Raw genomic sequence first — 14782 nt, forward strand, 5'->3', positions numbered from 1 at the left:
AAATTGCTCTCAACTCATTTTTAAGGAACAGTATTTTTCAAGCTTCAGCCTATTCACAACCAGATAGAACAGAGCCATATTCAAGAAATTTAGACAATATATTACAACTGCTTAAGATACAGTTACATTCTCCATGCCAGGATATGTTGCTCTTCTGGGAGACAAAGTGCCCCATCACAGCTGATCTTGAACTATCAGCTTGGATTTTAAATTCCATGAAGTGGAACTGAGAAAAGCCACGATAGCAACCAGGATTAACAACATGTAAATACAGTAGGAATAACACAACAGGAAGAATTTCATCCCCAAAATAGTGTGGATGTGGAATATAATTAAGAAGATGATTTGAATGAAAATGCATCCAGAAGGAACAGCGTATTAACAAGAAAAACACTAATATGAAATTGAAAATTCCAAGGTTTTGAAGCATTGGACATGGAAATCCAATACAAGCCTGCTGACAGGCTAGGCTTTATGTTATCTAAGTCTGTGGATTACTCTTTCCCTTGCACTTAACTTAATCAGACATCTAGAGAACACAGAACACATCTGTTGTGCTGTGTAGCTTGCAGGTTGGGAAATGAGCCCTCAATTTTGTGGGCTTGACATCTATAACTCCCTGAGTTATTGGGGTCAACATCAGAATCATAAATCAACAAATTGTATGAAAATAAAAAACTCTTGTTCATATTATGCAATTAAGAAAAGTTAAAAGGAAGAGATTCAAAATGCAGATAGCTACTTTTTGAAGTCAAATGGCTAAGCTGTATGTTTTCAATTGTAAACCATCATCTTGATATGTTTAGGAGTTTAATTTATGGAACAATCAAGACATCTTTATATTTAACATTAAATACCTGAATATTATAAATCACCTTAGATGAATATTTATGGGAGATTTTCAGTGCAACTTCTAGAAAACTTGTCACTTTATTGTGTAGCAATGATTTGTAAAAATGATATGCTAAGTAATCCTAGAGTATAATTTAGGGACACAAAAACAACTGTCAGGAAACAGCCAGAGACTACGTTTAATGAAATCTTTATAGACTGAAGTAATAAGTATTAAATTAATCAACCAGCTTAATTGAAGCTCTATTTGAAACATTTTTAATAGACTTGTTATTAATGAACCTTTAAATGCTACTCCTAACTTGAGCTCTATGTTAAATTTAAATAATGAACCATTGTTCACACACACAAAAGAACAAACAGGAGTTAATAGCCCTTTGTCTCCCTGGGCTTTTACTCTTATGCATAGCTAAGACACAGATTTGTCCCTCCTTCCTCTCAATAGAGTTACTTGGTTAGCAAGATAGCATCTTCAAGGCTCCTAAAATCCTCTGAAATAACTAAAGCAAAATCCTTAAGAAAATAAAAATGCAGACTTAATTAGAAAAGAATGTTGGTTGACCTCAAAGATAATGTTTTCAAACCTGTGCTTTTTATACTGTCTATTACCTTCACACTGGTCTGTTTAGGGATTATCTGGCTTGGGTTAGTAAAGACTTACCTGAACATGTCTCCCAAACCCTTCAACATTCCCTTCTTGGCTTTTATTTTATCCTTTTCCTTATCTCTTTCTTTCTTCTTTTCTTTTCCTGTTTTATCTTTTCTCCTATCAGTCTTGTCACCTTTCTCTGGGTTGCCATTCATTTGTCTCTCCAGAGAATGTGATGGCTGGTCACTGGCTGTGGATACAGACTCTCTTCCTGATCTTGAACTTTCTTCTGTGTCTTCTTCCACTTAGAAGGTAAAAAGAAAAGGCAAAATAAATAAATAAATAAGGAATACCATGAACCAAAGGAACACAAATAAGGAAGCCAAATGATATGTGAGGGTTTTAATTTCTCACAATTCCTACAATGGCACAGCCCTGCCTTCAACATGGATTGCAATGCTGTTTACTTTTGAGCAGAATTAGGATGTGGTTGATTACTGTGCATATGTCTATTCCCACATGAAGACGATACCGCAAAGAGTAAGAGCTTCCTGATGGAATGCTGATTCACTTTCAGAAACACCCTCCTTGATACAGAGCAAGTATTGCTGGGGAGGCCTGGAGGACAGGGATTAGCAGGCCCTCATCATACAACACAGACCCCAAATGGTCCTGGAGAGTGTTTATTAAAAAAAAAAAAAAAAAAAAAAAACCCACAACAGGCCATAATAGAATCACCTTGTTAAGCTTCATTTCAAAAAACTGGGAGCTAGTAACTAATTTAATTATCTTTCTGCTATTACAGATATGTAGTCTTTATTTTTTTAAGGCATCAATCTGGAATTATTACATCAGCACCCCTATGATATAATCCACTTGCCCTTGCCTGTAACAATCCTCTCTTTGCTAGTAACTTCTTTTTCCCACCCCCTACTGCTTATATAAGTCTATCATTTTGTACAGCTCTTCAAAGCCCATTTCTGTCTATGAAATGGAATACAGCCCAATTTATGAATTGTTAACAAAGCCAATAAGATCTTTAAAATTTAATTAGTTCAATTTTGCTTTATAATGGCACTTTATTTGCAAAATGAAGAGGAAAATAACGGTGACGGCACCTGAGGGGAGAAATCCTATACTGTGAAAAAGTAAACAAGGATGTTTAATAAATAAAAATTTTAAAAAGATTTAAGACCTAATAATAAATAAAATAGAAAACATTAAAAATGTTCATTCTTCCAATCCAAAAAAAGAAACGAAAATGAACAGACTTCCCAAAGTGTTTCTTTTTCCTCCTGGTAAAGATAATTTAGATTCACACTGGCCCCTCATTAATTTGTTCGACTAGTTAGCACACCAAGTGTCATCACAAGGACATCTTTCCTCAGACTTTCAAATATGTCCATTTGCAATTTCTGTATACAGATGACTGGCTCTTCACAATCTCTGTAACTTTTCCTTCTATTGTCATTACATAAGGCCAACATCATTAGAAAATGCTACTACTAAATGTTCTCATCCTAAATAATTTTGCAAGTCCATCAAAAAATAGTTAGAGCCTTGAAACTGTGTAAATCCATAATAACTTCATTTCTCTAAATTGAAGATAAAAGATGACAGAGCAATAACAATAAATTATCCTTTGAGAAAACACTTAGTAACCACATGATTCAAGGGCATTTCAATACCCCAAACTTTTTGTAACTGAAAGAATGAAAAGTGGGCCTCCCTGGTGGCCTTGCAGGTTGAGTGCAGCGGTGTGAAGCTGTCTGTAGCCTCTGCAGCACAGGTTCCATTCCCAGCTGGCCAGGGAGATTCCCACATGGCTCAGCAGACCTCTCCTGTTGGCAGACCTCTCCTGTCATGCCTGCTGCTCCCCTCAGCAGTGCTTTGGGTCCATTTGCCTGTCCTGCTCCCCACTCTGTCTCTGGTGAATCCTCTTACCCTCCTGCATTTCTGGCCTGTACCCTAGCTATTGTATAAATAAAAAAATCTTAAAAAAAAAAAATGAAAAGTAACTAGAGTAGTTATCTACCTAACAAAAGAACATTAAGAATGTCCATATTAGGAAGCAATAAATGCATATATTAGTAGAAATTCTCATTTTTTTGAGATTGTTGTCTACAATTTTCATCCAAAATGTAAGAATTATTCCAAATTCATGTTGCCCTTTGAATTGTAAGTTCTTTTTTTTCCTTATCCCAACAAATTACATGTCAATCAATGTTTTTGAGCTTGTTTTTAAAACACAGAACATAGAACAGTTAGGCCTTTTCCCAATCTTCCACAAAGAACTGAACTCTAAGTCTAATGTATCTTCAACTGAAATTTTTAGCCTTTCCTCTCTACTAGCTAGGGGCACTTGAGTTAGCAACACACAATTATCAAGAGTGTAACAAGATCAGTTAAAACAATCTCAATATCCTAGTATTTTGCAATTAAACTCTCACAAATCTGAGAAAAGACTATTAAATGGTGGCATGACTATAGTAATGTAGATCTTTTTTAAAAAAATGTCAACTATTTAGCATAACACAGAAAGTATAGAATTCTTTATGATGGCAATTTGGTTAAAAATATGAATGCATAGCAGTAGTTTATACCCTAGGTACAGCCAAATTATAAAAATATAAACAGGTTTATATCCAGAAGGTACTTTGGAGGTCACTGTGACCAAATTCTTGCTGAGGAAACAGAAGGTAAGCAGCCAGCACTCTCCCAGTCCTGGGCTCTTTCTATTATATCCTGTTGAGTTGAACTTCAGCAAACTTTCATGAATTTCTTTGATCAACACTGATTGCTCAATTCCATGCTTCATACAGCATGTTTTTGGATAATCTGTCATCCAGTCAGTAGACAGTCTTCCCAGAAGATAATTCCAGCAGTCAGCATTGTATTTCAGAAACCTATTTTCCATTATATGTGATTGTTTAATGCTGTGACTCATGGCTCACACTGATGAAACCAGTCAAGAAGCTACATCAAAGAGACTCTTGAACAGGCTAGCAACTATATACATGATTTTTTAAAAGGCTGACCTTCTTTTGTACTGTATTACCTAATTGTGTACTATAATCCTCTTCCAAGGGACATGGTAGCTTTTAAAAATGTTGCTTTTCTGTCCTCTCTATCAATTAATATATAAGTAGGAACTGCACAGGTTTGCCAGAGGAAGTCAGTTACAGTTCTAGTGAAAATTCATAATCTAACAAATAAATGGGGAGCTAAGGCTATAATTTTTTGTTGTCTACATAGAGTAGGAAAAGAATAGCTGGACCTACTGGACAAAGTGTTAAGGATAAGTAATATTTTCATATGAGAATCTCCTAAGAAATGTAACATAAGTAGTGTTGCAGCATCTCTTCTCTTATCTTTGAACATGGTTGTCAACCATCTGATTGTAAACCACTGCTTCTACTCTTTGGGAAATGCGTGTGGCCTCACCTTCGAGAAAAAGACCAAGTCACTATAAAACAATTCTCGAAAGTTCTCAGGAGTTACAAAAAGTCTGCTGGTATACCCAAACTATATAAATTAATACTAATTTCCTAAAATTCCCACGTGTAAAACTGCTTTTACCTGTTCTTCCAGAGTTCTTTGTACAAATGTTGTTATTACACTTCTCACCCAGTATAATTCCATGTCTGTCTCCCATTCTCTAAGCTTCTAAATAATAAATGCCAAGCAGACTGCAGCTGCTTATAAGTAGTTGTTAAATGAAACAACCAACTACTAAAACCTGACTCATGAGTTTATCTCAACCAAACTCTTTCCCAGTCTTTAGGGAATCACCATACCCCTACCTTGAGAACAACGCCTATGCTATTCTAATGAAGTCTGACAGTACCAGCCTCCATGCAACTGTGGTAACAATAGGAAGATCCACTGCATGTGTTTTTAGTTTCTGATATATCTTTATGTTATTATTGTTAGTGCTCTATGTATTCTCTAGTGGGTTTTACAACTTCTATGGTGTCTGAAACTATAAACAAAAAATGAGCTCAATAAATGTAAATGACTTAGTCTTCCACAGCAACCATTATCATAAATCATGAATGGAAGTATCAGTAGCAATTCTGCTAGTTTTCTGCCTAATAGTTTTGGCAGAAATACAAGGGGCATATGTCTGCTCTTGGCTTGGTAACAGAATAAAGGCAGTGCCTTCACAACTAACTTTATGCTGAAGTCAATTTGTTGCCAATCCTTTTCATAGACACAATAATTTTCTGATTCATGCAATACACTTATTTTCTAAAATGGGTGAAACAGAAAATTAGTGTTAAATCATTAACTTTGGGTTTTATAAACTAATATTATAAAATCAAAAATCCTAGTTCAATTTCTTGCCTCAAGCAAGTGGATTGTTTAAAATTATACTTGCACTTTTGAGAATTCTTTATGTTTATTTTGGACCTTTTAATTTAGATAATACCTTATCACAGAAAGTCTTTTGGGGGTATACTGATTTAAGTAATTCCTTTCAATGCCAACTAATTAAAAATACTTAGCAATATGTGGCTTCATATGTACAAACAGAAGATGTTCTTTTAGAGTACTGCATTATATAGGCTTCAAATTCAAAATTATTTGATAAAGGCAAATAACGATCTCTCACTTGACCCTACCCCTTTGCAGAATTAGCATGGTCTTTAAAAGTTTAAATGAGCTAATAACACATACTTAATTTAATAATGCAAACATGTATATAATACTTATTTATGTATTCACTTATATAAGCTTACTGATTTTCATTATAAAACCAGACTTTGTACACTTAATACAAGCTTTATAGTAAAGCCCAGGAAATATTTTATTCCCCTTATACTAAGGAAATACAAAAACACATATAAATCATTTTTCAAGTAAGAAAAGTACTGATAATATATTAGCACAGTAAGTGGCTTGGTCTATTATGCCCATATAGTAAATTACAATGCAAGAACAACAAATTCTAATCCCACATTTAGATAATTTATTATTTTACAAGCTATATAAATTTTACTTATTTTTCCTCTTTAAATTTTGTTCATTTTTATAGGTTATTTGCTTTCCTTTTACTGATGTCTACACAAAGGTGCAGACATTTCTGAACAGAAATGTTTTTGATTAACATTTTTGCCTGTTGAAACTGCTCTATGGGCTAAAGCAACAACTACTTTCCTATCCTATAGAGAAAGATACTTTTTAAAGAAGATATAACACGAAGCCATTTATTTCTCCTTAATGCAGCACAGTCATTCTACAATTAAGACATATCTAATTACCATGTTTTCAACAAATGCAAATGCAACTCAATTAAAATTCTAGTCCATGTTACAAATTAAGCTACACAGTTCTGATAGGTATCTTGTTGGGAATGGGTCACAAAGAAGTTTGCAAAAGATGAGGCACTTATATAATGATTAAGGAGAAGATGATTTTAGGTTTTAATTGAAACTTGGTTATACCATAAGTATGCCGTAAGAAAATATTTAGTCATTGCAAACATTTTACTGTCAAAAGTTGACTCTAGCCATGTGGTCACTGGAATATTTTTTTTCCATTGAAGAGCCAGCTGCTGTTGATACTGTAAGTGATCTTTTTTGGTTACTTATTCACATTCCATTTCTCTTTCTTCTTCCTAAAGACTCTGATAATATTCAGGAATGAAATTTAGTTCTAAGGGGTAAAATCATTATTAAGTGTATACCAACCTATGGATGCCAGGCCTGTTAATTTATTAATCCAAGAATGACTCCATAAGCTTTACAAACATGATATGAAGAGATGGCCTACTCCCTTATGTTGCATATCAACAAGAAAACAAAAAGCCTCTGAACTCCACAATTACTCTGGATAAGCTGAACTGTAAATAGTAGAGTTCAAAGGGCAGGAGGATGTTAGGTCTTTGATAATATCACTAGGACTGGAATTAATAACTGCTCAAGTTGCTTAACTCTAGAACTCACTAATGCATAACAGCGTATTTCCTTATGGTTTGAGATTATCTGAGTTGTATTTTCTGTTAAATGCAGATGAAAGCATCCCAATAGTATATTATATAATCAAATTTGAAAGGAGCCATGAAGTATCTTCGGTGCTATTTATGACATGAATCTGATTTAGCAGTTAATATATTTTAGACAACTCTGACAATTTCATTAGATTTAAATGATTTGGTCATACTTATTACTAGAAGGACATGATTTGTTCAACCGGTAAACACAGAAACATAGAAAATTAAAATGATTCTTTTTTTTTTTTTTTTTTAAAGATTTGTGTATTTATGCCTATAAGAACTCGAGTGTAGGCCAGAGGTTCAGGGGGCGGGTGGTGAGAGGATTCACCAGAGACAGAGTGGGGAACAGAACAGGCAGACTGACTGAAATACACTGCTGAGGGAAGAAGCGGGTGGGACAGGAGAGGTCTGCTGCACCATGTGGGTTTTCTCCCTGGCCAGGGATCAAACTCATGTTGCAGTGGCTAGCGATAGTTTCATAGCACTGTGTCTTTAACCCCTGCCCCAACAGGGAGGCCCTAAAATGATTACTTCTTATTCATCACAGCACATGTACTTTCCTCTGAGGACACAGCTCAAAAAACAATTGTTAAATATTTATTGAATGCATGGCAGATGATTGAACAAACAGCCAATCATGTGAAAAAGTATCATTTATTGCTCCTTATTTATAAAGAACTAACCTAAGTATCAGAAATACCTAAGGATAAAAATATAGATTTGTGAGTAACTTAATTTACTTTGGAAGATAAATAAATATAAAAATATAGGATTACTCAAGTCTTTGAAAGCAATATTCTTAAAACAAGATTTAAAGAGAATAAATTAAAATGAGATGTAGTAATAAAACATTTCAATAGATTTAGTAAATCCACTGACCACTACTAATTTCTATTGATCAGTGTTAGGTAAAAAATAATGTAAAAAAATAACTCAGGGATTGCAGAATCCTATTCAGGAATCAAGAACTTTGAAGACATGAATATTATTTCTCTTTCTTATTTTTGTTGTTTCTTATTTTGATTTTAGAAAAGAAGATGTAGGAAATGAACAGCTAGTAATACAGATGGTATTGATTAACAGGATCTGTTTTTTTGATCTATGACTTTTAATATTAGATGACAAGCTCTTAGCAATAGAAAAATTTAGCTTTTTCTGAAGATTAAAATAATAAATAACTGAACTCACACATACAAAGTTGGCATGAACATGAGGAATAAAGAAATTTTTATACTGAAATATGGAGACTAATAACTGATGAGGCAGAACCAGGAGTGCAACCTTAAAAAGAGAAAAAGATATGAAGGAATCAAGCAATATTTATTAGTGATATTATACAAAGTATTTCAGCAACTGAAGTTAAAATAGATGAACCCTAAGAGACTCAAATTAAAAGTATACAGATTTCATTAAAAAAAGAAAATCCCTTTGTTTATATTGGGATAGAGGACAAAAATATTACTCTTTCAAAGAGTTGATGGCATTAATAAAAATTCTTCTTTCTACTTTACATTCTAAACTTCTCTTTAATGCAACTCTTTAAATGAAGCAGGTAAAATGTTCCTAGAAATTATGGCAGAATTATCCATACTTTTCCAAGAGAATTCTGCAGCATAAATTGAGGATCACACCCTAAGTTTCTGAATACTTGGGAATTTGCTGTCAGTGTCCAAGTGTTCTCCCACTAAATGATAATTCACAAAGGATACTGTCTTTTGCCCACAGGGACAACACTAGTGACTCTGAGACTACCTTTTCAACAATCTTTCTAAACAAATTGTATATGCAACGTGGCAAGACTCATAATGCTGCTGTTGGAATTACCACTGAAAATTGTATTTTACAGAAGGAGTAAACTTATTTTCAAACATATATTTAATAATATACAAAATAGTATCTATATGTCAAGGAAAGATATTCCAGACCACAGCTCTATTTGAAGTAGAAAAACTAAAACAAGTAACAACATAAAAAATGTGTGAATGTTATGAAATAGTGAATGGCTGGCAATGTTCTCTTTTGCTATTTTTTGAGAAAGCAAATTGCCTGCCTCCCCCAAAAGTCATTATTTTTAGCTACTATGCCATACAAGCCACATTGAGGAAGCCACAAAAAATTTACTGATGTTAAAAAGATAGTCGATACTAAAAAGTCTCATAGACTATAAAATGTTAGAGCTTTACAAAGCTAAGGAAAACTAGATTGCTTGGGAAAAACTTTTCCAAAGAAGGAAGCAGACAGTCTACTTCACATATAAGAGAGTAAGAGGAGAGTGTGGGGACTGTAAGAAGACAGACTTCATAGACAGGGCATAGTCTACCAAGAACGAGCACAGAAATTTGTGTTATAGTACTTACACAGCAAATCTAGAAACAGTGGGGCCAGTCATGAGACCCTAAGAGTAACTCAGATATTAAATAATGAGGATTTGTGCTACATGGACAAGAAGAAGTAAAATCAGGAGATTTCATGAAAAAATTTAAAAAGCTTGGTAATGGGGTGATTACACTGTGAGATAATGATTTCAGGTTACTGAGTCTGGAAGTGCTAATGAGAGAAATCACATCATCATCATCCATCTTTACGTGTGAGATGCTACACATGTAAACAGTTTCTTCCTTTTCTCTTGCATTGCCAAGCATCATTATTCATCTGGATTATTGCATTACTATCATAGAACTGATCTTGCACCAACATTGCTACTTGTTATCCCATCCCTGATAGCCCATCCCCTATCCAATAGTCCCTACAAAATTTTTTTTTATAATTGAAATTCCTCAAGTGCTCTTTAAGGCTCTTAGTGTAAAATGCAAATAATGTATACAAGACTGTGATGTGTTGTCTGCCTAAATCTTAACTCTCATTCCTCACTATGCTCTTACCTGCACTGCACACATCAATGTAACAGAAGAACCTGGCAGTCAAGGATGGTTCTCTTTCCATACATTCCCTCTGCACCCTGTTCATGATATTGACATTCAATCTGGACCCTGGGATAATTAGAGTTTTCTAATTCTGCTTGTTGGGTATATATGTTTCCAAAACCTGCACCAATGACATAGCCTTGGATGTATAAGTTGTTGCTATCTATCTGGGTTGCATACAAGACAATACAGTTGAAATGTCTATGAACCTTTGACATTTGATAGGGGAAAGTGTACTTGCCTTGTGGCAACCCTGGACAATGCATCCTACTCAAGCTCCCTTGTTCATTATAATTGCTCTCTATCATTTAGAGTAGCTTGATTCTCTCTTCTGTTTCTTCCTGCCCTCTGCATATGAGGAAGCCAGCTTCAGCTTACACATAGGATGCACCTGCATTGTGACCCAACAAACACTCATTTCTACTCTTCTCTTGGGAAGCTTCCCTTTGTCTCCCTCTCAAATTCCATGAAGACTGAGATGGGTTGAACCAGTGTGTTAAACCATCTCTGATACCTCAGGAATTTACAGTCTAAATCACATTTTAGGTGCCGTAACTCATTAATACACATGAAAATATTTTAAAGTAAATTTTGAGTAATGGATTAAAAACTTTAGGACTGAGAATCAAAGGTAAGCAAGCATTCCACGTTTCAATTCCTCAGCATTCTATTTACAAACTTATCAAACAATTTTTCTTTGTTATAAAGTGACTTGAATGAGGATTCTATTATTTAGCATTTTGGATGTGACTTTTTATTACTCTATCAACTTAAGTTACTTCTCAACTAGACAAAGAAAAATATAAGGAACAGCACTGGCTATATCATATGCTTACAACCATACTGCATTCAGAAACTACCTAAAAATTAATCAAAGTTCCTTTTTGTCAATGGCAGGTGATATTTAAGTATACTATTGGCATGAAAGGATGGTAAGGGCTATTCTTATTCCTAGCTTTTCAGAACAAATATTTTTATAGATTAACATCCAATTATCCATTAAACAAATCAAAAAGGAAATCTTTATAAAGTATATTATCTTTGAAACTCATATACTGAACTTTTTCACAGATTAACTGTAATCTAATGGTTTACTTAAAATTAGATTTAGTTACCTTATTTTTGCTTAAATAGGGGGTGACAAAGGGTTGCTAGAATGCACAGAATGCTGAGTAGACAATTTGAGATATCAAATGCAGCATTCTATTTTGTAACTAATAATGGAAAGAAAAAATTCCTCTGTAAGTTGTCACATTAACTCATTTACCAACATAAAGTTCTTTACATGTTATAAAGACTTATTTACATTTTAGAGCAATGCTTTTTTTTAATCTTGCAATAAGAGTTCTATAAAAAAGCAGGCAAGTTGCTCAAAAGCAATTTGTCTCCGTTTTCAAGGCAAGCAGTTTTAAAATTCTAATCTGGATATATTTTAAAATCCGTTAAGTACAATCAATAGTATTGCATTTGCTTTTGTTGTGTTTCACCTCCCCAAACCCAAGAAGAAACTGTTACTGAATTGTTAGTAAACTTTACTATTTGGCAACTTTAAATTGAGGATAAAAGAGGACTATATATTTTTTTCAAAAAGAAAAAATGCTATGTTATAGATGCAACCTCTTGGTAACAACAGCAACTGATTTATTATGGGGGATGCAGAAGCAGCTTGCTGAGCACCAGGCAGGGTACATAATTTGCATAGAAGAGGGAGCAGATTGTAGATGCCTGACCTGTCAAACACAGGTAGGGCCTCAAAGATAATGGGTCCCAGAATACAAAGCTCCATTTTGATCCAGACAGACATACACAACATGGTGAGGCCAGATGGATTAAATAAGAGACAAAAACGCTGACTTCTGCCATCTCCACAGGAAGAACGTAAGTGTTACAGAAGATGACAGATACCAGATATCACATGGATTCCACTCCAGTCTCTTGGCCCTCATTGTTGTGTCCATGCCATGATTTCAACACTGCTGACAAAAGGCAAGCCTGTTTAGAGTCATAAAACATAGTCACTGGGGAGGTACTCAGCCTGACTGACGAGGAATCAACCATGCAAGTAGCTAAGCCACACTTGCAAAGAGGAATAGGGCTACATGAAAGTAGAAAGCAAGAGACTTGCTTTCACAGGTAGCTGCTCCTTACTACCCCACCTCATGCCCCACTTTCCATAGCTTTTCAAACACAACTCACTTTGCATTCTAAGATTCCTAGGATTCATGACCATATCCTTATAGGATGTCTTACATGACAAAAAGATTGCTCGGAAGCACAGCAGGCATCTTTTCTGACCAATTTTCAATGGTGGAAGGGTATTTTTGTTTCAACGGGTAGCCTACATGAGTAATACCACAGTATAAGAAAGAGGCCTTTGACCACAACATCCTAAGCACAGAAAAAGCTAGGGACAGTGCAACAAAGGCAATGATATGAAGAACAACCAGAAACCAAACTATGGATTCTGGGTAGTCACAGCAATAGAAAGACTGGAGATCGTTGAGAATGCACAAGTCAGACTCAGAAAAGAATGGTGTTTAGGAAACTAAAGGAAAAGCTGAGTCAGCCTTCTTTCTCAAGTGTAAGCACAAAACATAGTTTTGTATTTCATATGTAAAGGTGACAGTCTAATGATTGCTACCTCTAACCAATTTATACCTATTCTTATTCTCAGTTTGTTGACCCACTGGCAGTCTAGTAATGCAGGTTCAGTGTGGGATACAAACAGGAACAGAAAGGTATCACTACCATCAAGGTTACTGCACACTGAAAGTACTGACTTTCAGTCTGTCTGTCTGACTTTCTGATTCACAAAAGGGTGTTGTTACAGAGAAGCTCATTTATTTATGTAACAATTATTCATTGAATTATACGATTTACTAAGACTTAGTCACGCAGTACTAAAACAGACACGGTGATGTCTTCCTCTATGAATTTACAGAAGGGAGGAGGTTGGCCACCAGGATTGAGGATTCAGTGAATGGATACAAAGAATCATGGAATTCTAAAACTAGAAGAGACCTCAGAAAACACCTAAATGAGAGCACTTAAAAACCTCTGATATGCTATAAACTACACTTATTTAAAATTGAAATTTACAAAGAACAAAAATGTATTTAAGTGATTTTCACACCCCACAACTGTTGCAGCAGAAGTAGAGACAGCAGGGTGAGGGGTAGTGCTGGTGGCCTTGGCAAAGCCCCACTTACTTTGCTTCCCAACTGCTTTCCCAACCCCCAATGCCACTAAAACACATTGCAATCTCACAGTAGAAAATTTGAAAATCAATGATCTAGCTGTTCAAATCTTAGGTTTTACAAATGAGGAAATTAAAGCTTAAGGATTTTAAGTACTGTGACCAAAACCCAAATTCAGTAAGATGAATGTGGACTAAATTCAAGTCAATTAATTCTAGTTGATTTCTAACCCACTAAATTAGTACAATTTCAACAATACAAATTGGAAAAATTTGCAATGTATGATAGCTGTCATTCTTTTTGCTATATTCAAAGTTCAGTATAATGACAAAAAAAAAAAAAAGAAAACAGGATTTTGGGAAATCATGGCACTTTGTCACTCTAGGTAAACATATTATGTAAGTGCCTTTCCCAGTTATTACCCAGAACTTTGCCTTTGGCTCACAAGTTAAAATTTGTCTATTTACTTTCTCTCTCTCTCTTTATGACAGTTGAATAAGTTTTAATATAATTAAATCTTACTTCCAATGAAAAAAGAAAACACTTTTTTTAGATAACCACAGTAGTGGGAAACTCTGGAGGCTGGCCTTGTAGAACTAAGAATATGTCTTAGTAGCATTTCACAAGGGAATTTAAATTTTAATTAGAGTAAATGACATTTTAATCAGAACAACAAAAAAGTTCAGAAGCATCACAAAAATCCTCCTTGCAGATTCTGGGGCAACCCTGGTGGCGCAAAGGGTTGAGACTCAGCACTATGAAGCTGTCGCAGCCACTGCAGCACGAGTTCAATCCCCGGCCAGCCAGGAAGCTGACCCACATGGGGCAGCAGACCTCTCCTGTCTTGTCCGCTGCTCTCCTCAGCAGTGAATTTCAGTCAGTCTGCCTATTCTGTTCCCCACTCTGTCTCTGGTGAATCCTCTCACCCCCTATACCTCTGGCATGTACCCCAACTCTTACATGCATAAATAAATCTTTTATACAAAACTGCAGATTCTTAAAAAACAACTATTAAGAAGTCAAAGTGCTAGATGTCTTATCAAATATATACCCAGTAGAGACAACACTAGGTATGTAATTGAGAGGGCTCATAGTCTAGAAGGGCTGCACAAAGAGTATTTTTTTGTATGAAAAGGAGTCATTGATATAATGGGTAAAATGAAAGAGGGCTGAAAGTTCATATGACTAAGTATCTTGGAGATAAGCTTGGCAGCAAAAATAG

The 14782-nt window shown here is 35.0% G+C and overlaps 1 protein-coding gene across 15 annotated transcripts in view; it reads right to left on the reverse strand.

Annotated features, from left to right (window-relative positions):
* The window catches only part of PARD3 (par-3 family cell polarity regulator), a gene marked incomplete at both ends in the record, with an annotated part of 584385 nt that overhangs the window by 182856 nt on the left and 386747 nt on the right, over window positions 1-14782 (reverse strand). For all 15 annotated transcript variants that reach the window (XM_084254375.1, XM_084254377.1, XM_084254376.1 and 12 more), the window contains one exon: window positions 1514-1745. In XM_084254375.1, coding sequence (XP_084110501.1) covers window positions 1514-1745 — 232 coding nt within the window. The remainder of the gene's footprint in view (window positions 1-1513; window positions 1746-14782) is intronic.

The sequence above is a fragment of the Talpa europaea genome (genome assembly GCF_964194135.1).
Source record: "Talpa europaea genome assembly, chromosome: 14".
Classification (NCBI taxonomy): domain Eukaryota; kingdom Metazoa; phylum Chordata; class Mammalia; order Eulipotyphla; family Talpidae; genus Talpa; species Talpa europaea.